The sequence below is a fragment of the Sciurus carolinensis genome, chromosome 10 (assembly GCF_902686445.1).
Source record: "Sciurus carolinensis chromosome 10, mSciCar1.2, whole genome shotgun sequence".
NCBI lineage: Eukaryota > Metazoa > Chordata > Mammalia > Rodentia > Sciuridae > Sciurus > Sciurus carolinensis.
Genome location: NC_062222.1, coordinates 72,852,336 through 72,870,504, shown reverse-complemented (window position 1 = coordinate 72,870,504; position 18,169 = coordinate 72,852,336). Strand labels below are relative to the sequence as shown.

At 36.7% G+C, this 18,169-nt stretch overlaps 1 protein-coding gene across 2 annotated transcripts in view; it reads right to left on the bottom strand.

Moving 5' to 3' along the window:
- Positions 1-266: 266 nt before the first annotated feature.
- The window catches only part of Hpse (heparanase), a 30,970-nt gene continuing 13,067 nt past the window's right edge, over positions 267-18,169 (bottom strand). Inside the window, exons 4-12 of one of the 2 annotated variants that reach the window (XM_047567526.1) lie at positions 14,122-14,295; positions 12,806-12,974; positions 12,241-12,288; positions 11,608-11,701; positions 11,077-11,183; positions 9,859-9,973; positions 7,384-7,502; positions 6,028-6,174; positions 267-794 (exon numbers count right to left, since the gene is read on the bottom strand). In XM_047567526.1, the coding sequence (XP_047423482.1) occupies positions 635-794; positions 6,028-6,174; positions 7,384-7,502; positions 9,859-9,973; positions 11,077-11,183; positions 11,608-11,701; positions 12,241-12,288; positions 12,806-12,974; positions 14,122-14,295 (1,133 nt within the window). In that variant the 3' untranslated portion in view covers positions 267-634. The remainder of the gene's footprint in view (positions 795-6,027; positions 6,175-7,383; positions 7,503-9,858; positions 9,974-11,076; positions 11,184-11,607; positions 11,702-12,240; positions 12,289-12,805; positions 12,975-14,121; positions 14,296-18,169) is intronic. The other variant, XM_047567527.1, reaches the window with a different exon arrangement.

Here is an 18,169-nt window from a genome sequence, read left to right as displayed (position 1 = left end):
TCTTCCCCATGGGAGCCCACAGAGATGGTACATGAAGGAAAGAATGTGACAATCTTTTAACAGTCTTTAAAAATAAAAACAAGTGACCACTTTCTTAAAATAGTCGTACTTCACTTATTTGTCTCCTGGCCATATTGGGAGCATTCATATACATTTTAAAAATAACCTTGGGGGCTGGGGATATAGCTCAGTCGGTAGAGTGCTTGCCTTGTAAGCACAAGGCCCTGGAAGGCCCTGGGTTCAACCCCCAGCACCCCCCCCCAAAAAAAAAAAAAAAAAAAAAAAAACCTTAAAAATAGTACATGCAGTGTGCTAAGCATAGTGTTTGGCACATGGTATTATTAGTTATTATTATTAGCGGTGCTCTACTTAGATCAAAATACTATGCTAAACTAGCATAGTGTCCCAGTGTCTCTGGAGCTCCCACTAGTGATTTGTAATGAATCTTCTTGCCTTGCTGCAACTTGAGTTTTGCTTTACTCATCAATACGCTTAATTTTTTGTTGGTTGTTTTGGTCGGTGACACCGGGGTTTGTGCATGCTCAGCAAGCACACTACTACTGAGCTACACCCCCAGCCATTATCAATTATAATTGAAATATTTACTTGCAGGGCTAGTATCTGCTTTTCCTTTTCATAAACAAGCAGCCACTTTAGCATTTCTTATCACAAAAAACCCATAAGAGAAAGGTGGCAAGCCTAGGGAACTTCCTGGGCGGAGAGGTTTTTCTGTCAAAGCTGGCAGTGTTTGCTCATCCAACATCTTCAGAGTTTGACCATTGAGTTCAACCGTTCTGCAAAGAGGAAAGATACACCTGAGTTACCCAAGCTGTATGAGCCCTGTGACCCCCCAACAAAAACTGTGCCATCTTTTTCAGACCAATTTTTTGTGTGTGTGTGGCAGCCTATGTTCCAACACTATGTCAGTGAGGTGTTTGACCTAAATGATCATTTAATCACAGTGGTAGAGAAAAGTAGTTGGAACAAAGACCATATGACCTACAAAGCCTGAAATGCCATCTGTCCCTTTTCTAGAAAATGAAACCCATACAACTATACTAGGCAATATGATGGAGGGATAAAAAGAAAAAATATGACTTCATTTCTGGAGTTGTGGCAATTGTATCTGATGGAAAATAATTGAAAATATTTTTATATAAGACAGATATGTGGAATAGAACATAAATTTCAGGAATTTAACATAAAAAATGATAGTCAATGAAATTTCCTCCTTCTAACTATCCATAAACTGTCTAATTTCTTCTCTCCCCAGGAAGGATACATTCATTTTTTTATGTTAGGTATTCGGGTAGGGTGTATTCTGCTAAAGTGGAACAAAATCAATTTTGTTTGGCTAGCCCACAGTAAAATTTATGTTTTCTGTGTATTTTACTGTTGGAATTAAAATTTAAAACTGAGAAAAATAAAAAGAAAAAATTAAGACCAAGTGTAGTTTCTTATATGTATTTATTATTATTTAAATAAAATTAATGCATGTTAAGCAACAAATCCAATAGATAAGTACCTTTTTTTTTTTTTGGAACAGGGATTGAACCCAGGGGCACTTTACCACTGAGCAGCATCCCCAGCAACTTTTTATTTTGAGACAGGGTCTCACTAACTTGCTTAGAGCCTTGCTAAATTGCTAAGACTGGTTTTGAACTTGAGATCCTCCCACCTTAGCCTCCCGGGCCACTGGGATTACAGGAGTGTACCATGGCACTGGCTAAACAAGTATTTATGAACAAGAGTTTTAGTGTATTTTAGTTCTGATAATTACTTCCATAATTCTAAATTATGCTTATATATTTATATTTTTCTCAAATGCTTTTTTACTATGAAAAAAGTCAGCAGTATTTTATTTTTGCAGTGCTGGGGATTGAACCCAGGGCCTTTCTCATGCTAGGCAAGCACTCTATCACTGAGCTACATCCCAGCCCAAGTGAGCACTATTGATTATTGAAAACTTGGAAGACTAATGTCAGAGTTACATTTATGACATAATAAATATGTAATGTACATAGAACATTTATAACCGTGCCTTACATACAATGTGCACCATAAATTATACATGATCATTATTCAGATAAATATAACAAAATTTGCTAAATTGTAACTATTTTTAATGTTTTGAGGTATATTTATTCCATATTTCTGTTTGTATATACTCACATATTTTACATAAACAAAAATGGATATACTATCATATTTTCTTAAAACTTGATTCTTTTTCCCTTCATATATTCTAATATTTGTTGAAAAATTTAAAATTCATTCATTCATTTTATTGGATACACAGGATTCCATGGTATTACTACATTAGTTTATTTACTTAATCCTCTGTTAGATATTTTGCTGTTTTCAAGTAGTATTACTATATATTTTTAATTATTAAAAATTTCTACAAGGCCCTGGGTTCAATCCCCAACACCACCACCACCACCACCACCACCACCACCACAACAACAACAACAACTTACTCCCTAACCTTACTAAGGATTAATGAGAAGAAAAACTGGTCTCTATTTAAACTGGTTAGATGCTTAGCTCTGGATTCAGTAACTTAAGACATTTCAGTAACTTACTCATGATTGTGCCCAAGGCTAGCAACCCTGCATTATAGCTGGACTCAGTTCACAGGTGTCAGTTCTTGTTTTAACACCTATATCATAACAATTTTTAGATGGGGTAGGAGAGGAAATGTCATTACCATCACCAGGAAACCACAGACAAAAATAGGTCATAAAAATATCTCTAAACAATAGAAGTTAAGAGTCTGTTCTGCATGAAATCAAGGTCCTGGCAAGAGTCCACAAATGTCCCAGAAATACTTTTGGTGAAGGTAGTTTACTACCTTGGCTTAAATGTTAACCTAGTCATTGTGAATTAATATTGCTGTGGCTAAGCTGAGGAACATGGCAAGATACTATACCATCAAGTTATACTGTTTAATTAACTAAACATATGTCTAAAAGATGCTGTAAGTATACTGAATGTAAGCCTAAAGTATGCTGATTATATCCTCATCAGGCTGTGCAACGAGAGTAGAAATTTATTTGAGTGTAGCAGCCTGTTCATATTTTGAAGATGGTAACATGAGGATAATTATGGTTCTAGAAGACATAGTTGTTACGTTTCAGAAGAAGTAAAGTAAGGAATGAGCAAGCAACAGATTTGGCAGAATTGGGGATACTGGGGAAAATTTGTGAAATAAACATAAAATACTACTTTTATATCAAAAATACACTCAAATATTAATTAAATAAGGCAGGACCCTCTCTAGAAACGATACAAAGTTTGTTCAGTTAAAAATTTAATTTTTAGGGTGGTTATTGTTTAGCTTTCTGAGTTCATTCATATGAGCAAGTGTACTGCATACTCATCAAGCTTATCTGGGATACTTTTTTTTTCTTTTTGTGGTACCCATGATCAAACCCAGGATCTCTACTACTCCTTTTAAAATTTTTATTTTGAGAAAGGATCTTGCAAAATTGCCCAGGCTGGCCTCAAATTTGTGATCCTCCTGCTTCAGTCTCCCAAATAAAATGAATGACAGAAATGTACCACCATGCCCAGCTCTGGGATACTTCTTGTAAAATATAAATAGAGAAAAGTGGAAGTAATATGTATTCATTAAATAAAAGTGAGGAAAATAAAACATTTTTCATAATTTCACCAATATTCCAATTAAAAAGTATGAAATGTGATCAGAATGCAACAGAGTACTAAATACAACAAAAAAAGAAAAATCACTGAAGAAATTGGGTACATTTAGCTTGGAGAGAAGACAATCCAATCATCCTTCAAACGTGTGAGCGTTAACCTAGGGAACACAAGGTATTTGGCATCCCTCCAGATTAGGGCTGAAAAACTCAAATGAACACAGGGCCAAGGGGGGTATATATTCAAGACAGGCATAGGGCAACAGAGTCAGGAAGGGACAGTACAGAACTAAAAAGCCAAATGACCCACCTAAAATATACAACTCCAAATCCAGCTAAGGGAGAAAACAAATCCAGAGTTGCTAGAGTATCCATTTTAAAGAAAAGCTAGAGGGTCTGGGGATGTAGCTCAGGATAGAGTACATGCTTAGCATGCACAAGGCTCTGGGTTCTATCCCCAGCATTCACAAGCCCAGGCACGCACACACATGCACAAGCTAGAAATTTATATATTTTAGTAATTGTCAATTTGTAAATGTTGGCAATAAATTAAAAACAAAGAATAAGAGAGTACATGCCAACCTCCCCTACCAGAAAATGGTTGCATCTGTGAGCATCCTCTACAGGCATGAGGTAGAGTTTCCAACCTCTGCTCTAGAGTATAGAACTAAGAGCAAAGCCGAGACACAGAACTACCTTTGGGAACTTGTGGGTTCCAACTGAACTCACAGGAAGAACCAAACTGAACTGAATAGCCTTGGATGGGTCTCTTAAGACACTTCCAACTCTACAACTATTAGTTACTTCAGAAAGCTTTCTCCTTATCAGCATCAGACATGAATATGCTAAAAAGGACTGATTTTGAAAGTGTCAGAGTGTAAAGAGAGAAAAATATCTGTTATCCAAAGACACACTATTTATATTGGGGTAAAAAAATGGTTTGAACAGTAGGAAAATGGTTAAGTAACCGTGGTATTTTATAAAACATGCAACACCTTAAATATATCTACAGACCATGTAGAAAGGGACTTGGATGCTGGACACAATAGTAATCACCTATAATCCAATGAACTCAGGAAGCCGAGGCAGGAGGATGGAAGTTGAAGGCCAGCCTTAGCTCAACATAAAAAATAAAAAGGGCTTGGGATATTGCTCAGTGGTAGGGCTTCAATTCCCAGTAACTAACACACACACACACACACACACAAAAAGGGTCTTTGGAAAACCTGTGGATCTTGTAGATCTCTTCCTTTTCCCATGGGAGGTTATATAATTATGGTTTTTTAAAAAGCACTGGGGGGGGGGGCTGGGGTTGTGGCTCAGTTGTAATGTGCCCACCTAGCACCCGTGAGGCACTGGGTTCGATCCTCAGCACCACATAAAAAAATAAATAAAATAAAGGCATTGTGTCCATCTACAATTAAAAAAAATATTTTAAAAAAAGCACTGGAGAAAATAATGGAATGCATGGTACTCAATGTGAATAATGCTTGATTGTGAGGGATAGGACTTTGGAGAAAACATGTTTACTGTACTTTCTCACATTCCATTGCCAATAGTCACTGAAAACATCATGCATAGCATTTGTGAAGATGGGAGATGATGGTAAGATTACAAATTCTTCATTTTTTTGTTCTCCACTATGAGAAGAGTCACTACAAAAAGAGAGTCTTCCAACACATGATGGACAGAATCTTGTGGAACTGGGGATCGAACTCAGGGCCTTGTGTTTGCAAAGCAAGCACTCTACCAGCTGAGTTATCTCCCCAGCCCTGGACAGAATCTTAAAATGCTTGTATACCTAGCTCTGTAAGACTCAGTTATTCTTTGATACTTTATTGAATGTGTGCTTTTATAAGATGTATTCAGTGACTGGTTTTTAAAACCAAAATGTATTAGAACCAACTTCAAATAATCCAACTAATAAAACATTTCTAGTCATTTTTTCTTACTCTAACCAATAAAAAATTAATGCTATCAGAGAATCACACCCAGTTCACATGGCATGTATGGTATTTTGTACCAACCCATACACACTTAATAATAATTATATATAGGTATGTTTTGCTTTAGTGACTGTGTTACCAAGAATTATGTTTTTTCAGAGCAAATAATCTAGGTGCACTGAGTTGATCATGATCATATCAAGTTATTCTTAAATACAAACCATCCTCTAAGATACCTGCTGGCTTTCACTTTGGACTCTCTGAGTAAGTTACACTTGTATTCATAAATATCCCTGAATATTAAGAACAGTTAGAACTTGAAATGGTTGGCTTTTTATTTTTTGTTTCCTCTCAAAGCTCTCTGATAAACACCAATAAATTCATTAAAAGTATGAAATGAACAAGGAAAAATCACTCACTTGGAAAGTAATCCATCAGGTCCTGAAGGTTTTACAAGGTACTTATCCACTTGTTTATTAAATAAGTTATATGGTAACTGCAAGCGCTTGGTAACGTTATAGAGGTTTAAGGCATACAGAGTTAAATCTCCTTCTTTATACCTTGGGCTAAAAAGCAAATAGGTTAATTCAATAAAAATACTTACTAATTTAAGCAATTAAGAACTTGATTACAAATATAATCATGAATACTAAGTATTAGCATCCATAATGATGATGGGACCTATTAGTATCTTCTTTTTATGATAATATTAGACCATTCAGGTGGTCCTATTCTGAAAACATAATTTAAAATATTACTCTTGGGAGCTTGGGGAGTAGATGCCTGAGGCTGGGTTTGGTCCCCAGCACAAAACAAAAACAGAAAAAAACACTGCTCTTCATACTACCATTTTTGGAACCAGACCTCTAAAATCTTTGCTGCTTTGCTAGACTAAGTTGCTAGAAAGCCAGGGAGACCATCCATTTTTAAATATAACAACTTTAAGTGGTAAAAAAAAAGTAGATTTTGTGAGTTCATGTGAATTCAGATTGCAAACCATATACATAGCATTTCTTCCTAGCTCTATAAAAAGAATGAAACAAGAAAAATAAATGATGGATGCATTTCAGAATTTGTTCATTCAAACCATTCTCCTATTACTACTTCCTAGTGGGGCCCTCACCTTCTGTGGAATTTCTAGTCACAGAAAATGGGAAATGGTAGGTGACTTTGTTTTGGCTAGAATTAGTATTAAAGTATCTTTCTATCAGGGTGATAGATTGAAGGTAAGAAGAGAAAATCCCTGGGATTTAGGAATATTGTTTGCTACCTAAAGCCAGAGTGCAGGTCTATAAGTCTCTGGGGCCTCTCAACTCCAGAAACGATTGCTGCAACTTTTGAAATTAAGATTATTATTTTTATTGTTCCCTTCCTTTTGATTCTTTTTCTTCTTCTTCCTTACTGTTTCTCAGGTATGATCCAAGGAGATAAGTATTGACTCATAGTCCTTCAATGAATTAGTTGTTTATACAAAAGTATTTATCTTTTCTTATATTTGTATGATCCTTATGTATTAAAATTCAGTAATTTCCATTAGAGATTATGACAATCATTATATAAATTTTTACTGCCAGTAAATGCCTATACTTCAGCAATTTTTTGAAGTTAGATTTTAATATCATAGCACTATGAATAAAAAAAGACAAAGAATGAAAAGGACCAATGACACAGCTTAGACCCATTGTGCAGACAGATGGCCACAGGGTGGTATCATAGGAAGCTATGTGCTTATGAATTAAACCTGTAGACTGGCTAAGAGCGTGCTTTACACTTACTGGTTGGTGTTTGTGCAATGAAGGTACACTCGAACTTTGCTTCTGTCTGGGCCTTTCACACTTGCCATGAACACACTGGTGCCCACCAATTTCTTGAAGAGAAGAGATAGCCAATAATCCTAGTTGTGGTGGTTGGGGAGGGCAGGGACAAAAATAGATCTTTACTTATTTTATTAATAAAACTAGTGGCAAGCAAATTGCTATCCTAAAAAGAGTGTAACTGTTAGTCTGCATCTATGTAAATAGGATTCTTCTCTTTCCTCCTTTCTCATGTGTTCCTCCCTTCCTTCTTCTATACGATCACCTTGAATCTGAGGGAAATATCTTATTTACAGCTTTGTATCTCTAGAGGACTTCCATAAGTCAGAGACTCATAGCCACTAGAAGACATATTTCAAGAATGAGATCAATTGCTCAGAAAGTTTATTCCTGATTGTCTTTCATCCAAAAATTCAAGGTAAAGCTCAAACCAGAACTTTTTTGGGGGTTATACTGGTATGTACTGGGGATTGAATTCAGGATTGCTTTACCATTCAGCATGTCCCCAGTTCTTTTAATTTTTCTTTCTTTTTTTTTTTAAACAGGGTCTTGTTAAGTTGCCAAGACTGGCCTCAAACTTGTAGTCCTCCTGCTTCAGCCTCCTGAGTTGCTGGGATTATAGGTGTGTACCACCACACTCAGCCTAAACCAGAAATTTAAGTCATACACATTCATAAATACACACATACACAAAGACAAATTTTTGAAATAAAACTTCTAAGACAAGAGCAATTTAAAATCTCATAGCCCTCCTAATAAAGTAATGGATTAGGCAACAATCATCATTAGCTATCAAGAGCAAAAGAAGAAACAGACAGGCATTAAGTGCTTCCAGATGGAAGGGCATCATCTGTGAGGAAATCTTGCTTCCTCAAACCAGAGCTTGAATAAGCTCAAGTTTCTAGGTATAGCTCCCAGTATACAGGAAACGGGGGCAGAGGAACATGCTAAATGATACAACAGGAATACATTTAGTAAAATCCAGAATGTGGGAAACACTATCAACCCCACCTAGTTTCTTTAATTGATAAATGACAAGGACAAAAGAGAGGAAAGAGAACTTAAAGTTGAACAGACATATCAACCAAATGCATTAGGCAGACCTTGTTTGGATTCTGATTTCAATAATAAACTATTAGTAATATTTTAGACAGTAAGGAAAATGTGAAACACTGATAAATAGAAGTATTCGAATAATTCCCTTAAGACTTATTCTTAGAAAACAGATATCCTCTAATCTCCTTTAGATGATAGAAATCAAAGTCATATGTCTCAGGGCTACATATCTATTATCCTAATTTATATATACATATGTATATAAAATATGTATTTATATGTATATTTATGTATATATGCATATATGTATATAAAGTATGTATATTTATATGTATATAAATATTTCATATACATATGTATATATAAATTAGGATAATAGAGATGTATAAGATGTATATACAAAAATTAGGATAAGAGAGATGCATACATATATATACAAATTAGGATGATAAAGATGTACATATAAGTTAGGATAATATATGTATATATACATATATGTGTGTTTGTGTATATATCTTAAAGGTGGCATTTGGATAAAAAAGCTACATTTCCTACTTGGCAACAGATACAGTTGGAGATTGGATGGAAATGAGACTTCATTCATAAATATCTTAAAGCTAATTAACAAGTATTCAATTCTTAGGGTAAGTTTTTTAAAACAAATACAGGGAACTAGCTCATTTTAAGGCTAAATATATTATGATTTCATGACATAAAAGTTTTGTGAAGCTTTGGACACTGTAGAAACTTTAACTTTGATTTGCTTCACAAACTTTTTTTTTTTTTTGGTGGGGACATTGCTAGGGATTGAACCCGGAGGTCTTTTAGATGCATGGCAAGAACTCTACCACTGATCTATACCCCCAGCCTTCCAAAACAAAACAAACAAAAAAAAGCATATTCATGGCCAGGTGTGGTGGTGCACACCTGTCATCCCAGCAAGTTGGGAGGCTGAGGCAGGAGGATCACAAGTTCAAGGCCAGCCTCTGCAACTTGGTGAGGCCCTAAGCAACTTAGTGAGACCCTATCTCAAACTAAAAAATAAAAAATGTCTGGGGCTGTGGCTCAGTGGTGGGGCACCCCTGGGTCAATCCCCAGTACTGAAGGGGAAAAAAAAAGTATATCTACTCTATGACTCTGTGCTCCACATGGCCTGCATTAAAAAAAGTGAATCCTGGCTCTTGATTTCTTCTCGTCACAATGTGACAAGATGTGTGAGACCAGATGATCTTTAAGCTTCCTTCCAACTCATCATCCTATGATTTAAATATAGTGAGGACTGTCTATAAAAGTAAGAGGTTAGTATTGTCAATAAATTAAGAGGGGCTCTGAGCATACTTTCATCTTCTCATAAAAATAGGGAAAAAAATGGTCACTTACAGGCAAAGGTTCGAAGTTTTCATCCACTAAGTGGTAGTCTCCAGCTCCAAAGAGCACCTGCCTCATCACCACTTCTATGCCCATTTGGGCTGATAGGCCCAGTTTATCCAGCCACCTGGGACAGAGAAACATCCAGCTTTGTTCAGGTCTGAAAACAAAAATCACTCAATTCTAATTACACATGATCTTGATTTATTTGTCTATTTGGGAAGAATTAACAGGAAACTAGAAGAGTGGCATTAATTATAAAGAAGCCCCTCCAGTGAAATGCACTATGTGCAGTGGCACATCTTCCCTTCACCTCTTCCCACACCAGCAAGATGACATGTCCTTGAAGGCCACTAACTTGCCAGGAGTCCCTTTCAGGACAAGGCAACATCTACAAAGCAGAGTAGAGAAATTCCCACCCCAAGAGAAAATTCCTCATCCTGTGGCTGACCCCTATACACACACTGTGTGAGGCTTGAAGAAAAGGCTGTAGCCAGGAGAGATAAAGATGGGGAATAAGTAGAATCACAATTAAAGTGCTAAGGACATCTCCTGTCATCCCCCCTCTGTAGCCCCACCATCTGCACTCCAGTCTTTCATTAGTGGTAAAATCGATGTCTTCATTCTTTTCTCTATCCTTATGTTCTATCATAAGTTCGTAACCATGAAGATGGTGGTGGGGAAAGAGCAAGGACAGGAGAGGAAAGGGGAAAAATCTCAACTTGAGAACCCAGAACTATAGATAAGAGTACTCAGGAAGTTATATACTGAATGTAAATACACCATGGTTTAAAGCAGGCCCGTTACTGGTGTTGGATAATGAGGTGATTCAGTAAATCTTTAACTTCATTGGCAGCTCTCTGCCGTGACCTCATACTTTAGACTCTAAACTTCTTGGGAATTTATAATACAGCTAGATATTCCAAGCAAGCTTCTCAGTGCTCCTAATGCATTCTTTTACAGTGAGCTTCTTTACAGGAAGGACTCTTTTGACATATTTATAGGCCGCAATTAAGGAATACAATGTCTAAAACAATTCATCCCTTTGATGATTAATTAGGAACATTTGTTAAAGAGGTCCAACAAGCTTTAACAAGTGATTTTCTTGCAACATCTGGCACAAATTTTGGTGCTTCAGCTACAAAAACTCTCTGATCTGGTTTTGACTGACACTAACAGGATGGAGAACAGCTGCAATCTGATCCTTCAGGCCAGTGCAGTTCCACTCACATAAAGCCAGCTGCAAAGGTGTTGGACAGCAAGGGCGCACCACCCCCATACGCAGAGCTCGTTTCTCCTAACCAGACCTTCTTGCTGGGTCTGGTCTCCTTAACCACCTATGGGAACAGGAGAGTCTCCATGGTAATTGCAGACAGCTGACCAACTGTGGTGTTGAAGATTAACAGCATCCAAAACCTTGTATTTCCAGACCCATCTGTCCTATACAGTTACAAAATAGTTCATGGTCATTTAGGTCTTAAACAATTTTTTTATATCAGAATACTAGGGTATGGAAGGAATATAAATAAATCCATTATTATAGCCTATGGTAGTAAATTATACTGAAAGGCTATTGGAAGTATTTTAAATTTCTAATAAATAGAAATGGGTAAGATCCAATGCTGGTGCTGAATAAAACTGTTCTTATTCTCCAAAATTAGAAAAAAAAAGTAAATATATATATACCTATAAAATTTAGAACTAACTAGACTACAAAATAAAAACTCTGGTTTTAAATGAAAAACTCAAAAAGACTATTACCTGGAAGATTTTTTGCACGGATAATATAAAAGTGTCCAGCACATCAGGGTTTAGAAAATCTTCTTTGGTAGCAATGCGTCCATTCAAATAGTAGCTAAATTATTCAGAAAATATTCAGAGAAAAATAACAAACTTTACCTTCTGCTCTAAGTCAGTTGTCAACCTTGTTCTCCTTCCTACCCTAAATAATGGGGATTATTAGAAAAAAAAAAAAAAAGGCAGAGATGCTACAAAGGAGGGACCAAGATGAAAAGGTGAAAAGGGGACCCAAGGAAGAGACCATTCTATCCAAATAACTAGAAATCAGTTCCTCTGTCTTAAGAGGATGTAGTTACAAGTGCAGGCACTTCTGGGTTACCTGTTCTTTGCAAGCAATTGGTTTTAGCTACTTCTATATTGCATGAGTTAGTTGGCAGTGTACCTTGATCTTTAAAGAAACCACATTATTTAAAATAACATTAAATTTTTGTTTTAGTCATCTTAAAATTCTAGTACACTGCTTGAGATACTATTTGCTTCTTATCCGAACTATAAAGTTAGTTAGCAGTTTAGTGGAGATAATTTTTTTAGAAAACTGGCAGTAAGTAAAACTAGCATTTTTTTCTTAGTATTAAGAATAGAAGATATACTCACTGATGCCATGTAACTGAATTAATCACTTCTCCACCAGCCTTCAGGAAACTAAAACAAAAATTCTATTATGGTATCACTTCATCATATAGATGTATAATATTTACACAGGAGTTTTATTCCCTAGAAATGTCTTGTTACCATGTTAGAACCAAACACAAAAACTTCCTAATTCTGCCAACCAATTTTTCATAGGTGCCAACTGTCCCAGAATTCTTGGTATTCTGAGCCAATATTTCCTTTTTTGCTAAACCATGTAGTTAGGCAGCAAATAACATGAGTAATAACATGTGGTCTATTGGGGATTCTCCCCCAGAAGATCTGGTGGGGGAGGTACCAAGGATTGAACCCAGGGACACTTAACTTTTGAGCCACATCCCCAGCCCTTTTTATGTTTTATTTTGAGATAGGGTCTCTTTAAGTTGCTTAGGGCCTTGATAAGTTGCTGAGGCTGGCTTTGCACTTGAGATCCTCCTGCCTCAGTCTCCTGAGCCATGGGGATTACAGGTGTGTGTCACTGCAACTGGCTAATTTTAAGAAAAATGGTTCTGCATCCTCTAGGTCTTACCTCCTCAGCATTTTAACTGTCTTTCCTCGAGGCTGACCAACATCAGGACCATAGAGTTTTGCATTTTTGTAAGTGGAGTTTACCAGAAGTTTATGCAGCTCAATAAAATCTTCTCCTAACTGTAATCCATCAATGTAAATACCAGCCTTCTTCCAGAAACTGTTAGGTTCTGAAAGACAGCAATTGTTAAACTAATCACCTCTCTAGATATTTTTTCTAGCTTTAGAAGCTAGAATTTGCTTTAAAAGAAAAACTAAAGCAGCATATAAATGTAACATTTTCCAAACTACAAAAACTTACAATTCAAAGTGAATAAAAGTTAAACCAGTTAGAAATAAGATATTCCATAAAAATAAGTAAGGTATGAGGGGGGTATTAAACAACTTGAAGTTAATAATAAGAATATTAAACCAATGAATGTTTGGAAAATGATCTGTATCCAATATTTAATAAGAAGGAAGAAGAAGAGGAGGAGAAGTTTGGGCAGGGAAAAGACACTGAATGCTTAGCACAATGCCTACCCTATAGCATGTGCTCACTATGTTATATTTTATTTTCCATTCTATAATCAACTTCATTGGGTAATGTGTAGAAAAGTACTATATTTTGAAAAATTGTGGCTAATCATTAAACACTTGAGTTAGAATTTGTAAGTTCCTTGCAAAAGAGCAAAGAAGGAGACATTTAGGAGCTTGACATAGGTAATATTTTACATTGGCAACCTCTAGACAGCTTGAGCACACAATGCAAGTTGGGATAGGGTTGCTGAGATAAACTGGCAAGTTGAAAAACAGAGAAAGGAAAGGGGAGTAAAAACAAATGGCCTACTTCACAGCCTGCCAAGCATAATAGTTTTAACAGGCTCTGAAAATCTCACGGGAACCTGGAGCTGGGAAGGTTGCTGGCTCTGATAGTTTGCCTCACCTCAAATATAGCATAAACTGGAACTAGCAGTTTGTTCTGGAATAGATAAAAGAGTTTTCTCCCATACATAGTTTCAAAAGTTGCATTGCCCACCCTCATACTGGAAATTGACCACAGCGGTATATTAACACTGAGCTACCGCTCTTGCACTTTTTATTTTTTATTTTGAGACAGGGTATCACTAAATTGCCCAGGCTGGTCTCAAATTTGTGATCCTCCTGCTTCAGCCTCTCAAAGAGCTGGAATTTAGACATGCACCATTGTGCCCAGCTCACAAAAGTTGCATTGTTGAAAACCTTCGAGAATGTGCTAATATTCAAAAGAATATCATAAATAGAAAAAAATAATGCCAATAGGGAATCTCCTCATGAAACGTTCCCAGGGGTACTTACCATTGCCTAGTTCCCAAGAAATGTTATAACTTTTGGAAGAACAGTAGTCCAGGAGCAACTGAGCATTAGAACTATTCCACTGCAAATCTGCTGTTCTTAGTAATGCATTTAGACCAAAGATCAAGTTCAGTCCTGAGCAATTTGCAAAACTATACAGCATATCCACTGAACTTTCTGAAAGAAAAATATTACAGTTTAATGGTTAGATCAGCACCATAGTGAATACCTCTAGATTTGATCTTCATAATGAGTACTATTTGTTATTAAATCAAAGGAATTCCAGTCCCAATAAGTGACTATAATTTTGTCTATGTTACAACAAAATTGGACAGAAAATTACAAAAAAAAAAAAAAAATCTTACTTCATTTGCTTCAACTGCTGGAAGTCCCTTAGAAGATACAAGAAGTTCTGGTCTGGCAGTAAGGTTTTGCTCAAGTGACAGCAGGTGAATTGGGGAAACCATGGTTTATGGCTCTGTGTTCAACCTACACAGGCTGGACCATGGTTTGTTAGTATAAACCCCATTTTCATAATTTAAACATCTCTACTCACAAACTCAATACAGAATATTTGGGTACTTTAATTATATTTAAAACATTTTTTAAAATTCCTGGATGACTTATTAATTTAAGATAAATACAATTTTACATAAAAAAAATGGACTAGGGCTATATTATGGTTTTCAATTATATATCAAGATGCCCTAGGGAGGCATAGCAAATCCATGGGTATGCTTCTAAGAGCTAGCAAATAAAAATACAGGAAACCTAGTTAAATTTGAACTTTAGATGATAAATGAACAATTTTCAGTGTCTGTCCTATATAAAAGATAAAAATAATTAATGCTAAAAAAGAAAAAGGGATATCGTTATTTTTCGAAAATTCAAATCTAACCAGGCTACTCTATTCACAGGGGCACTGCAGGATCTTTAAATTTACAAGGTGAAAATATCAAAATAACAAAACATAATAAAAATTATTACTATTAGGTTATTTTGACCTAGCAATTGCATAATCAAAACTTGGGTATTTTGTTGGGCACAGTAATGCATGAATGAAATCCTAATTTCTCAGGAAGCTGAGGCAAGAGTTAACAAGTTCAAAGTCAGCCTGGGCAACTTGGACTCTGTCTCAAAAACCAAAAAAAGGGTTGCGGGGACCGAGTATGTAGTTCAATGGTAGAACACTTGCCTAACAGGTGCAAGGTCCTGAGTTTAATTCCCAGTACTGGGGTGGGGGCGGGGGGAGGTATTCTCTGTGGCTTAGGTATGCTATTAAAAAATTAGAGACAGCAAATGCCACAAAGTTTGTGATTTTCTGTACTCTGCATTTTTTTTATCCATTAGCCAGTTTATAAAACAGCTTTTGAGAATGGCAACAATTATTTTGATATGCATAAGTCTTTGAGATTTTCATGTATACTTCAGAGTCATTTGTTATACAGTAATTCACTTTTGAACTCCCTAGTGAAAAAATAAAAAATCTCTATCCCATCTGGCAAATTTATACCCTTTCTCCTTAAAAGTAGCATTGTGTTTGTTTTGTTTCTGAGTCTTTGGACTGAATTACTTGGATAATCACAGCAGTGAAATCCTAGATTTAATACTGCTGATAAAGGCCGCTGAGCAGGAACAAATCTGCAAGCTGTGTCACCTTTCTATCACTGTGATGAACACTTGAGAAAAACATTCTAAAGGAGGAAATGCTTATTTTGGCTCAGATTCAGGGCTTTCAATCCTTAGTGAAGCAGAACATTGTGGTAGGTGTGGCAGAGCAAAGGTGTTCAGCTTATAGCACCCAGTGAGGACAGGGAGAGAGGAGAGGGGGAGGAGAGACCAGGGACAAATGCACCCTTCAAAGGCCCACCTTAGCGACCCCCAACTTCAATTAGGCCTCACATTTTGAAGCATGAATCACCTCTCAGCACCACCAGCTGGGGATCATGCCTGAGCCTTTGGGAGGCAATCCAGATCACATTTATAACAGGTGTTGTGATGCTGTGTCACCCACTTCCACAGAACTGGGGTGCCAGACACTAGGGTTTGAGACACTCTGGTGTCCTATAGCCCAGTGTTCTACTAGATCTTAAGTCGCAGTTTAAGACAACATGGAATTTGGAATTACTAAACCTACACCAAACCTTCATTCTCATTTTTCTTCAAGGAAATCATGATCCAAACAAGGGTAAATTCTTTGCCCAATGTCACATAGATTTTTGGTGGCAATGCTAACATTAGAGTCGATTTTAGAGGGGGTGACTCAAATGTCTTACTTACACTTATATTGTGGGCTTACATCCCGCAAAATCGTGTTGTATAAAGCGCCCTGGATTAGCGCTATCATTTGAATTTAAATGTATCCCAAAGGTTCCTTTGTGAAAGACTTGTTCCCCAGGGTGTGGTGCTATTAGGAAGTGGGTCCTAGAGGGAGATCTTTAGGTCATTGGGTGCATTCTCTTGTAAAGGGTTAAGGAAAATATTAAGAGATCTTCCCTGCTCAGGTACCTACAATGACCTCTGCAAACCCTTGATAGCACATCTACAGAATGCAGAGGTCTTGATGGTTTGACTGACTCACAGGAACTCAGACATTCGCTTATCTCAAGGTAAACACGCCCTCCCTTCTGGGATCTGACCAGTCCTTGTGGGGATGAAGACTCCTTGAGGGGATCACTAGATCATGCAGGTTGTTAACAAGGAGCTTTTTAAATTCTAACTTGTATTTGAAGAGCCCCACCTGGAATAAGACTTTGAATTTCACCCATGGAAGTCACCCTGGGACTTCCCAATTGGGACTATGTAAAACTGCTCTAGGGTTCCACAGCTACATGACTTCAGGTGTTAGTGTTTCCCTGATATTTTAATGTGTTTTCTTCTCTTTCTTTCTTACCTTTCACCTCTGCTTTTGTTTTCATGATATTGCTAAAATAAATGCTATCTTGCATAAAGAGAGTGTCTTTCTTGGTTATTGGATCTGACCTGCCAAATTCGGCAGCTTCAAACACATCTAACACTTTAACATTATATCTTGAAGGGAATTGTGGGATTCCAGTTTCTTCCTCTTTCTCTTTTACTTGCTGGCCACGAGGTAACAATTTTGCTCTACCATGAATGAATACCCTGCCATTGCCATGGGCACCCCCACCAGAGACCTGAAAGCAATACGTCCACCCAATCAGGAACTGAAACCCTCAGTCAAAATAAAGCTTTCTTCTTAATAAGTTTTCTCAGGTACATTTTATGGGAATTCCAGCTCTCCCACCTACAGACTATAGTATGATTGGGGCAATATCTTTATCCTACAGGACCTCTTGCTGTGGATCTAGTCCTAGGACAAGCACCATCTCATAACTGCCCCATAAAACCACAGTTGAAACCACACGTGAAATTGTTAGTAAATCATAAAACACTCTTACAGATGTAAAGTACACTACTGCCTAGACTCCATACAAAGATTATGGCATTTTCAAAAAGTTTGAAATACTTGCATTTTAGAGAATTTATTCAACTCCTGCTCTACCCTCCCACTATTTCTTCATTCTTCTAAATGCACCTGGAATTTATGTGGTTTGAAGTTCTATTATGCATCCCCTATAATATAACGAATGGTAACATATTTTAGAATAAAGTCTATATTTCTGGGTTCAAATTCAGTCTTTAAATAAAAAAAAAAAAAAAAAAACCCACCGGGTTCACTTCCTCCCCAAAATAGAAATTACAGTAAGAAAACTCACAACTAATTATCCTATTACCAATTATTTTCTAAACCCTTATTTCTTACTATATAGGAAAGTGGAAAGATCCCTGGGATGAAGATAATATGGAGGACACATTTTAGAAAAAATGAAACTGACTCTTTCCCTTGCAATGTATCACATAAGTTCACATAAAGGCATCTAATATCCAGCCTGGGAAGGGGTGTTGGGTGGAGGACTAGAGTAATGAGAAAGAGAGGTGGAGAAAAAGGGAAGCAGCACATTAGATCAGCAGTATGATGAGTGTAAAAGGGAGTCCTCCTTTCTTTAGTCACACCAGAATTACATCTGTA